Genomic DNA, 11,394 nt, shown 5'->3' with positions numbered 1-11,394 from the left:
CAGCCTGGCTTCACCCTGCGGCTCAGGGTCTGTTTTAGTAGCCTTGATTTAGTTGGTATGTGAGACCAATTGAATAGATTTGGTACTGACTAAGCAACCTGTTTGCCAGATTAATCAGAGTAGCCGACAGAGTGGCATACTCACGTGAAAATTCAAGTCTGGCCAAGAACGTATCAGGCTGAAGAGTGAATTTCTGGAGAAGGCTGCCCACTGTGGCTCTGAGTGACACTGCATACTTTCTCAGGATGCCAGGCCTATCTTTACCCAGTCCATGTCTCAGGCTTGTGTTTACACTGAGCAGCCTTGAGGCATGAGGTAACAACTGCCCTTGGACAAAGAACAGGATTGTTTCTGCTTACTGAAAAAAGCAGTGGCTACCCCAAGTGTTCCTCTTCCGTAACACAATACACTGCGTGTGCAGGCTGCCATCAGTGGCCCTCTGTGTTGCTTTCGTGGGACTTAGAGAACTGGGGAACTGATGCAAACCAACCTGAAGCTCTGGCTACTGCTTTTCCTGTGAATAATAAAAGCCCTTTGCCTCTGATCCAAGCATCTTGTGTATTCTGTAGCATCCCATGAAACAGCAACAGGCTAACCAATTAAATTATAAGTAGGGTGAACAGCAATCCCACTACTGGGCATATACCCTGAGAAAACCATAATTCAAAAAGAGTCATGTACCACAATGTTCACTGCAGCTCTATTTACTGTAGCCAGGACATGGAAGTAACCTAAGTGTCCACTGACGGATGAATGGATAAAGAAGATGTGGCACATATATACAATGGAATATTATTCAGCCATAAAAAGAAACAAAATTGAGTTATTTGTAGTGAGGTGCATGGGTCTAGAGTCTGTCATACAGAGTGAAGTAAGTCAGAAAAACAAATACAGTATGCTATCACATATATATGGAATCTAAAAAAAAAAAAAGGTTGTAACGAACCTAGGGGCAGGACAAGAATAAAGACACAAAGGTAGAGAATGGACTTGAGGACACGGGGAGGGGGAAGGGTAAGCTGGGACAAAGTGAGAGAGTAGCATTGACATATATACACTACCAAATGTAAAACAGATAGCTAGTGGGAAACAGCCGCATAGCACAGGGATATCAGCTCGGTGCTTTGTAACCACTTAAAGGGGTGGGATAAAGAGGGTGGGAGGGAGATGCAAGTGGGAGGGGATATGGGGATATACGCATACATATAACTGATTCACTTTCTTATACAGCAGAAACTAACACAACAATGTAAAGCAATTATACTCCAATAAAATGTTAAAAAAGAGACATGTCCAGCTACAGAATAAAAATATAGAAACGGAGAACAAAATTGTAAGTAGGGTGAAGTCTCTGACTCTCTACAGTTATTGACACACGTCAATTATTTTCTCTTGGTAAAAGCTGGCATTTTAGAAACTGTAACTTGGCTACTAGAAAATTTATTATTAGCACGACATATTACCAAAGATTATTTTCCAAAGACTTAGCCAATAACACTACAAAAATAAAAAGCCCTCTGATTCCTGCGAATTTATCTGCGTTTGTTCAAGTCCGGTGATAATTTCACTGTCTGTCTGAAGAACTAACAGTACTAAATCCAAAGCTCGGCGCCATGCCTCAATCTTTGGTGTAACAATGTCATAAACTCTTGGAATCTGTTCCAGTTTATCTGAAATGTCTGAATTTAAAATCCCACTATTTAGTTTACTATATTCATTCAAGACGTAAGATGAAGGTGAGCCAGAGTCTGTAGCATTTTGTAGATGATGTTGAATGAATGTGCCGGCTTCAAATTCTGATGAGTAACTGGCAGTGTTATACAGGAGAGTTGAAAGGTATCTGTGCCATCCATTTGCCAGGCATTTAAGCACAGTCGGTCTGTACTGTGTCACAGATGAGGCCAGCCAAGAGGAAGTATCATGAAGCCATCCTGAACAGCCTTGGTTTCCTTTATTCACAGACTGCTCCGCAAGAATCTGAAGATGGCTAAGACAGAAAAATTCAACTGCGCCACCTCCAAGGAAGACCTTTTGCTCTTTTAGAGCATGATACAGACGATAGGCACAAGTCCAGAAGGTATCTTCTTTGGTTTGCATCTGGGCAGTGACTGGACTAGTCAGCACTACTGTAACCAAATTAATTCCTTCTGTTTTTAACATGATTGCCATTCTGTTGATCCGATCTGCAGCATCAAAGGGAATGCTTCTCCAGATGGTCACACAGACCCCACTGCCCACACAGTTCTCATTCACTTGTGTAATGTAGGCCACCTGCACTGCTCCTGAAGCCTCTGCAAAAGCCTGCATTACATTGCCATTCACTGATCCAATTACCAACCTCTTGCTGTCTGTGCATTTTTCGATTAAGCGTTCAGACACATTTCCTTGTGCCAGGACAAGGTTCACATTGAACTTGATTAATACCTGTAACACATGATCTGTCCACAGTTCTTCTGAGCCATCCTGTTGAACCTTCAAGCTTTCTGATACTGTTTTAATACTTGCAGACTTATTAAATCCCAGGTGGCGATAATTCTCTGTGAGATCACCTTCAACAAGAACTACCCGAATAGGCTGATTCTGCAATTCCTTGATCAGAGCAGTATTAGATATTGATACAACAGTGATATATCCTGGACAGACACAAGAAAAAGTTTCAGGTAAGCCCGGTAAGCAGCAAGTGAAGATTCTTGAAATGTCAAAAAGAAATGGCATTGTACAGCTGCCTCGTTGCATACCTGCGTTCCGATATTGTAGCCGTACTGCTTTGTCTACTAACTTCATGCTGCTGTGCCCTCCGTGACTCAAACCCACCTCCAACTCCACCAAATCATCACATCTATAAGTCTTGGGAATAGCTGCACTAAGTTGTTCTAGAACTCCATCTGGTTTGCTTATCCATTGATTATTACCTGTCCTACTAAAATGTCTACTGTGGGTTAGTACTGACTTTCTGCAGCGGGTGTCTGCAAGCAGACTGTTTTTCAGAGTTTGAGGAGTTTGTGATGTGTTTTCATCTGCTTCAACCTTATCCTGAGACCTAAAGAGCTGAGGTGATTTAACAGGTCTCCCAGAATGACTGTAAATGGCCAATGACTGAGAGGCAACATCTTTGAGATCACGCTCTTTCTGTATCAAACCAGTACCTGAAGGGATTTGGAGAAAAGGGTATACGCCGACACTAAATGTTTCAGGTCCAGAGAATGTCTTTGTGTTTACCATACGGTCAGATACATTGTGGACAGGTACCTGGAGGGAAACTACCTCTTCAATGCATGAATTCAAGGCTTCTGACATTACAGACACTATTAATGAAACGGGGACACCCAAATGAAGACATTCTTCAGCAGCACTGCTCCACGCACCAACAAGAAACAAAAGAGTACTGGTTCCAGTTCTGTATGTGTTATTTTGTGCTTGAACTGCTTCTCTGAGAAGTTGTCCCACTGCACTGGTTAAATCCAAACTTTCAAGAAGCCTTACTGTTGAACTGATTAACACACTTTCATGACACTCTTCATCTATAATAAATTTGGATGATTTTACTGGGCCTAGGAAAGTTCTTCCTGTTTCTGCAAACGATGAAAGCTGTTGAAGTCCCATGTGCCTTCTTTTGTTTATGACCCTGCAAGCCATCACCATGAATCATCACCTGCAAATAAAATTAAAACTTGGAACTTTATTCAGTGCAATTCATGGTTATAAAAGAAAAGTAAGATACAGTCCTTGCCTTTGAGGAGTTTCTGATATATGCAGTTTCCATTAAATATGGTCAGTGCAATGATACAGCACTATAATTTGAAAAAATAATTAGCAAGTTGAAGGAGGTAGTAGTAAATGCACATATATGTGACAAAAACACAGTGTACTTGGGTAATACAAGTAATTTAGTTTCATGGGAATATAAACCAAGTAGTGGGGAATAGTAGGACATGAAGTGTTAGAAGAGGAAAGGGGCTGGATCATGAAGGGCAGTATGTGCCACGTCAAACCTGACCCTACTTATAACGGGAAACATGGAAGCGCTTTAAGCGGGGGGAGATAAAGAAACAGCTTGAGGTAGTGTCTGAAAGCATGTACTCTGAATCTAGAAGTCTGGGTTTGAACTTGTCTCTACTGCTTACTAACTGTGTAGCCTTCAACAAGTTTCTTAACTTCTTTACCCTGTTTTCACATCTGAAAAATGAGGATAATAACAGAATCTACTTCATAGGGTTATTACCAGGAGTAAATGAGTACAGTGCTTAGAACAGTGTCTGGCACATAGTGCTTTATAAGTACTTGCAATAACAATAATAAATTTATAATATAAAACTGAATAATATTAAAAATAAAATTAAGTAATAATAAAATTATTATTATTATTATTTATTAGTGTTTTGGATGTATTACCGCTCTGATAACAGTGTAGAGAACTGATTGGATGAGTGCCAAACTGGAGGCAGAGAGGCCATGGTTATCTAGATGAGAAATGTGCAACAGGGATGGAGGTAAAGGATGGATTTAGCTATTGATTAGAATATAAAGGGGAGAAAAGTACTGTTTAAAAGGAAGTTCGAGGGCTTCCTTGGTGGCACAGTGGTTAAGAATCCACCTGCCAACGCAGGGGACACGGGTTTGAGCCCTGGTCCAGGAAGATCCCACATGCCACAGAGCAACTAAGCCTGTGCACCACAACTACTGAAGCCCACGCGCCTACAGCCCGTGCTCCGCAACAAGAGATGCCACCGCAATGTGAAGCCCGCGCACTGCAACGAAGAGTAGCCCCCGCTCGCTGCAATTAGAGAAAGCCCGCATGCAGCAATGAAGATGCAATGCAGCCAAAAATAAATAAATAAGTAAATAAATAAATTTAAATTTAAAAAAAGGAAGTTCGAGAGCAATTAGACTTTTTCCAGGTAATATTTCAGAATTCACATCTAACACTAATAGGAAGAAGTTATAAGAGAAAAACTTCAGCCCAATAGAAAGAACTTTTTAAAAAAGTACCCTCTAATTGAAAAGCTGTCTGTTATAAAATAACCTGTCTTGTGAGGTATGGGCTCTTAAAGCACTACAGCTAAAACTGTAGATAACATACACTTCTTTTCCAACTCTAAGACTTTATAATTCTTCAAGTACATGTATATACATATTTTAATATTTTTAAAAAATATATATATTTATTTGGCTGCATTAGGTCTTAGTTGCGGCACGCGGGATCTTCGTTGCAGCAGGCGGGATCTAGTTCCCTGACCAGGAATCGAACCTGGGCCCCCTGCATTGGGAGCACGGAGTCTTAGCCACTGGACACCAGGGAAGTCCCACAAGCATATTTTTTACCACAACCTTTTAAATCTAAAATATCAAAAAGCAAACAACTCTCGGAGTTTTTGCTTTTCTTCTAATGCTGGCCACAGCACTGGTAAATTTGTTCCTATAATGCCTAGAGTCATCCTTGATTCTGAAGAGTTCCAGATACACCTTAGGATCAGCAGGAAGCCACAGCACCTGTTGCTCAAGAGTAGCTTCCTAGAGGCTTTCAAGGACTAAGAAGAAAAGCCAGTACAGCCTAAGAAAATATAAAACAAATTGTTTGAACTCAGCTTCAAAACCTCTTTTGTGAAACTTTCAGTTCTGTAAAATAAAAATAAAACTCTTGATATACTCAGGTATATCCCTAGACAGCATCAAATTATACTCTAGACTCCAACAATGCTGAGACCCATCCTGTCTTACAGCTCTCTTATCTTACCATATTTTTCCTGTCCTCCACCCTGTATTATCAATTCTCTACTTACCCAATTTAAGTTCCCATTTGTGGATTATAATCACTCTCTTGTACATAGACTCTCAAAGTCCTTGTCTCTCTTTTGGTTCATCTTACCTTGCAAAGCCACTAATCTTGATGAAATCCAACTCTGTCTACTCCATGTTTACCCTGGGGCAGCTGAAAATAAACAGAAAAACACACACAACCACACTGACTGGTGTCATTTTAAGTTCATGACTCCACACTGCAAGTGGCCCTTAATACTGCCTGGCAATCTATTTTGTTAGCCCTTTTGTCTTTTTTTTTTTTTAATGGTTATTGGGTTCTATTTTTAAAAGTTTCATCGACCCCTGAGTACAAAGGACATTCCATATTTCTTCTAAAAGCTTTATGGTTTTAGTCTTTTTTAAAACTTGAGGTAAAGGTCATATAACATAACCATTTTAGAGTATACAATTCAGTGGCACTTCGAACATTCACAGTGTTGTACAACCACTACCTTTATCTAGTTCCAAAATATTTCCATCACCCCGAAAGAAAACTCTGTAGCCATTAAGCAGTCCCTCCCTGTATGTCTCCCCCCGAGCCCCTGGCAACCACCAAGCTGCTTTCTTGTCTCTGTGGATTTACCTGTTCTGGATATTTCATAGAATCATGTAATATGGGACCCTTTGTGTCTGGTTTCTTTCACTTAGCATAGTGTTTTTAAAAAAATTTTTATTGGAGTATAGCTGCTTTACAATGCTGTGTTAGTTTCTGCTGTACAGCAAAGTGAATCAGCTATATGTGTACATAAATCCCCTCTTTTTTGGACTGCCTTCCCATTTAGGTCACCACAGAGCACTGAGTAGAGTTCCCTGTGCTGTACAGTAGGTTCTCATTAGTTGTCTATTTTATACATAGTATCAATAGTGTATATATGTCAATCCCAATCTCCCAATTCATCCACAGTTAGCATGTTTTTGAGGTTCATCCACATTGTAGTATGTGTATTTCATTCCTTTTTATGTATGTATGTAGGTAGCTATCATTTTGTTTATGGACATTTGGATTGCTTCTATTTTTGTTATTTTTATTTAATTATTTATTTATTTATTTATGGCTGTGTTGGGTCTTTGTTGCTGTGCGTGGGCTTTCTCTAGTTGCGGAGATTGGGAGCTACTCTTCGTTGCAGTGTACAGGCTTCTCACTGCAGTGGCTTCTCTTGTTGCGGAGCATGGGCTCTAGGCGTGTGGGCTTCAGTAGTTTTGGCGCGCAGGCTCTAGAGCGCAGGCTCAGTAGTTGTGGCGCACGGGCTTAGTTGCTCCTCAGCATGTGGGATCTTCCCGGACCAGGGCTCAAACCTGTGTCCCCTGCACTGGCAGGTGGATTCTTAACCATTGTGCCACCAGGGAAGTCCCCTGCTTCTACTTTTGGATTATCGTGAACAGTGATACTGAAATATTTGTCTACAAGTGTTTGAGGACCTGTTTTCAATTTTTGGGGGGTACATACATAGGAGTGGTCATTTGATAATTCTGTGTTTATGTTATTAACTTATTATTGTACCATAATTAACACACACACATATAATATACTATAATTAACCTATTTTAATTATGTATCAAGTGAAGAGTAATTAAGTAACATAGAAAATCTCATGGCTAGTAAGTAAAAGGTTGGAACTAAAACCCACATTTGTCTAATGCCAAAGTCCCATGTTATTATTACAATACTGCTTTCTGGCTGCCCCTCTACCTAGCATGATAGTAATTCACACTCTCTTTTGTAGAATCTTCCACTGCAATTCCCACTTTCAAGCCTTTCGGCCTTTTTCCAAGCCTTGTTTATACCCTTAACATGGATATGCCCAATTTTTTTCAGGTGTCAGAGTCTCTGTTTATGGTTTCCTTTCTATACTATGTTTAAATCACAGCATATCACTGTATGAATGGAAAAGTCATAGAGAATTCAGAGCAAAAGGAATAAGTCATGGGCTATTTCAAACTTAGTCTGTATTTAATTTATGTGAAAAACGTTTCCCAGAGAAGGTATGAAATTAAACAAAACTAATCTACAAGCAAAAAGTCATATATAGCTGATTAGCAAAGTTAATACTCAAGAGATCTGTCTCAACATTTGAAAAATCTATTCCAAGTTTCAGCAGTAAATTTTTTTAAAAAACAGTCTTAGCATTCCCAAGTTTAGAAGAGTTCCTAAATGATTATTTTGAAGAGATTACAATTCACTATAATTAACGTAAAATAAAAACTCAAACAAGAATCCCTCTTAGAAGAGACTGAGTATAAACAGGTAAAGACCGTAAAGGGGATGGCGAAATAGATAATTTCAAAGATGAAAAATACCTCTGGCGACTTTTCTTGGCACTGAACTGACACGATCTGATTCCTGTCTGCTATATGTCAGCACCAGTGTTCTCCACAAACAGCTCTCCGTTTCATTACTGGGATCCCTAACAACTTTACTTGCCACCTTAATGTTCCTTTCACTTTTTAAGCGTGTTATAGAAGAGCAGAGTCGGACTACTTGACTGAGATTTTTGACATCAGAAGTAGCCTCTGCTTTTCCTAAGATCACATCTAGTCTTGTCTAAGGTTCAAACACTAAGATATGCAATGTGTTTCAGGAGTTGCATTTTTAAAAAATTAATATTTTCTGACAAGTATGATGAGCTACAAAACCAAGAGTTTGCCTATCTCCAGTCCATTCCAAATATAGTCTAATCATATCACTCCAGTGCTTAAAAACCTCCAACTTAGAAAGTAAAGCTTTTACTCCTTTGTCTGTCACAGGAGTCCCTTTAAAAAATTAACTGAAATGTTTTCACTCCTTGGCTCAAATATCTGCAAAGCCTTCCCATTTTACTCGAGTGAAATCAAAGTCCTTACGATGCCCTAATAACCTGCACTCTTCCCTGTTACCTCTCTAACTCTCCTACTACTCTATCCCTTGACCGCTCTGCTCTGGCCTCCTTCCTGTCCCTGGAACATGCAAGGCATGCTTCTTACCTGTGTTTCTGTTCTACTTCTTCCCTCTTTCTGGGATGCTCTTCCCCAAGAAATCTATTGTCTCACAGCTTTATATAATTATGCAAATCTCCCCCTTTCAACGAGGCCTATCCTGAGCATCCTATTTAACACTGCAAACTCCTCTTTTCCCTTTACATTCTGGATTCCCTTTATTCGCTCTAATTTCTCTTTTCCCACAACATTATCACTTATAAAATAGTATATATTCTACTTATTCATTTACTATTTATTGACTATGTCCCTCTGTTGGAATGTAATTCCCAGGAGGGCAGTTTTAGTCACTGACGTATCCCATAGACTGATAACATTGTCTGACACAATCCAAGTACTTAATAAATATTTGACAATGTGGTTTTCACCACATTTATTATCTTACATTTAAGTACAGAACTGAAATAAGACTAAACAGATGCCATTGTCAGTATTCCTCCACCATAAATTTAAGGTTCTACCACCTCTGGAGTCGACATGATTGCTATTTGGCACTGCCTTGGTTGAGGCCCTTTATTGCTTCCAAAACGGTTCCTCCTTCACATGGTTGTCAGAATTATCTTTGAAAAGCACAAACCTAATCGGATCACTCCACTGCCTAAAACAACTATTCATCTTAGAAAATAAAGTCTTTACCTAGGTAAGGGTGTCCCATAATCTGACTTCAATCTAATTTATAAGGCTCATCTTCCACCTTTCCTTATAAACCCAATGATCTAGTCACACTACAACATACATTTACTTTCATTTCCGCACATACTATACTCTGATTTGAATATCCTACACTTTCTTCACCTTGGCAAATGCTATGTATCTTTCATGACCCAAGGCAAATGCCACATTTTTGATACAGCCTCCTCCAATGCCTCAAGGAGAAGCAGCACCTCCTTGCTGGGCTGCCAAAGTACAGTCTACACACATCTACTAAAGCACTTAGCACCCTGAATTAAAAATACTGTATTTATGTCTGTGCCTATCTCCCCCACTACTCTGTGGGTTCCTTGCTTTCATTCACTTTATACTCTACACTCAATTCCTTTCAAACTCACCCAATACATGGCATAGTACATGATATGTAGAAAGCATTAAATAAATTTAGTAGATTTAAGAGTGATAATAGGTTTAACATTTTTCCAGATTAATATTATTCATGTTCTATAGTAAAATTAGATTAGTAACAGCTATTTTTCAAGACTGAGTACTTCCTATCTAAGACCTAGAAACTGCAATCTGAGCCTAAAATTGAAAAATCATTTTCACTAGAAGTTAATGTCCCAAATATAAAAGCCTAAATCACAGAATGATGTAAAAGCAGGTGAACACACTACGCAGCCTTTCAGTTGCCATAAGATCAAACTTGATCCAGGAGAGCCTAAAAATTAGAATTGTTTCTACATATTTGGTCATTATTCATTTCTGGTCTCAGAAATCCCTTTAATATTAGTAGTAAAGAAGAAGTATATGTCCTTGAAACTAATCAAGAGCAACTTTCTCAGTGAGATTAATGGCCTGAAAAATCAATATACTATAATTAAGTGACTGAATATTTTACCTAATTCACGAACTATCTTGAATTTGCATCATTTAAATTTCCACTGGGGTAACTTTACACAGAAAAATCACTTCTAATATTAGAATAACTTTACCTATTTTCCAGAATCCTAATGAGGTTTTGTTTTTTGGGTTTTTTTTTTTTTAGATCAATTATTACAATGCTTGGGTGTCTGCCTGGTATATAATGTGAGCAAGAAAGGATGATGGTTTTGGAAAATGTGCCATGTTTCAACTAACTGAAGTAGGAAAAGTGACTTGGGAGACTACTTCAAGAATGTACTTTGCACATTTTTCTTTCCTTACCTTCAAGGAGATGAGTGGGATAAAGGGAAAAACCTAGGCAAAACTTAATGTTCTTCCTGAATCCACTGTTGGAGAATCCTGTATGATTTTTAGAAAATAAAGTACTTACTCTAGAGAAGGCACTGCAGGAGGCATAAAAAAGAGCCCTGATGTGTAAGCGATTAAGCGTTAGAAGTTTTAAGAGACTATCACCTCTTCATTCCAACCACCTCAGTCCTTCCCCCTCACCCTTTAGCTGGTCCCGGACCAGATTCAGAACTGGGCAGAACCAGCAAGTCTGGCCCTTTGGCCAAGAATTTGCTTTGATTTACAGCAGTTATATGGCATCTGAATCTCGACAGTTACTGAGTCAAGTGGATTTTCAGGCTACCTATGTCGGACTTAGTGCGGATCTATGCTGGATGTATTTGGAAAACCGGCCAAATCTTGGGATTCAACCAACTGAACGGCTGTGGGTGACAATGTCGGGGGCGTGGAAAAGTCTGATGGTGATTATGGGTGGGTCCAAAGTCCAACCCCGCAAATAAACGCTACAACACTGGTAAAAACTCTTTCCTATGCAGGGAGTCTTCATGTGCATCCTAAGACCCGCACTGCCCCCGTGCCCACACCACACCCCTCCTGTAAAGAAATGCTGCCTGAGGGCTTCGCTGGTGGCGCAGTGGTTGAGAATCCGCCTGCCGATGCAGGGGAGACGGGTTCGTGCCCCGGTCCGGGAAGATCCCACATGCCGCTGAGTGGCTGGGGTCCTGGGCCGTAGCCACC

General features: G+C 39.7%; 1 protein-coding gene across 1 annotated transcript; it reads right to left on the bottom strand.

The window, feature by feature from the left end:
• Positions 1-1,428: 1,428 nt before the first annotated feature.
• BBS12 (Bardet-Biedl syndrome 12) lies at positions 1,429-5,930 on the bottom strand. Its single transcript, XM_007470727.1, has 2 exons — positions 5,867-5,930; positions 1,429-3,652 (listed from the first exon to the last, which is right to left on the bottom strand). The coding sequence occupies exon 2, from the start codon at positions 3,640-3,642 to the stop codon at positions 1,498-1,500; it is 2,145 nt and encodes a 714-aa protein (XP_007470789.1). The 5' UTR covers positions 3,643-3,652; positions 5,867-5,930; the 3' UTR covers positions 1,429-1,497.
• Between the last annotated feature and the right edge of the window lie 5,464 nt (positions 5,931-11,394).

Source organism: Lipotes vexillifer, unplaced genomic scaffold (assembly GCF_000442215.2).
Source record: "Lipotes vexillifer unplaced genomic scaffold, Lipotes_vexillifer_v1.1 scaffold1276, whole genome shotgun sequence".
In the NCBI taxonomy this organism is placed as follows: Eukaryota; Metazoa; Chordata; class Mammalia; order Artiodactyla; family Lipotidae; genus Lipotes; species Lipotes vexillifer.
The sequence above is the reverse complement of the archived record's forward strand: the minus strand, read 5'-3'. Positions and strand labels throughout refer to the sequence as shown.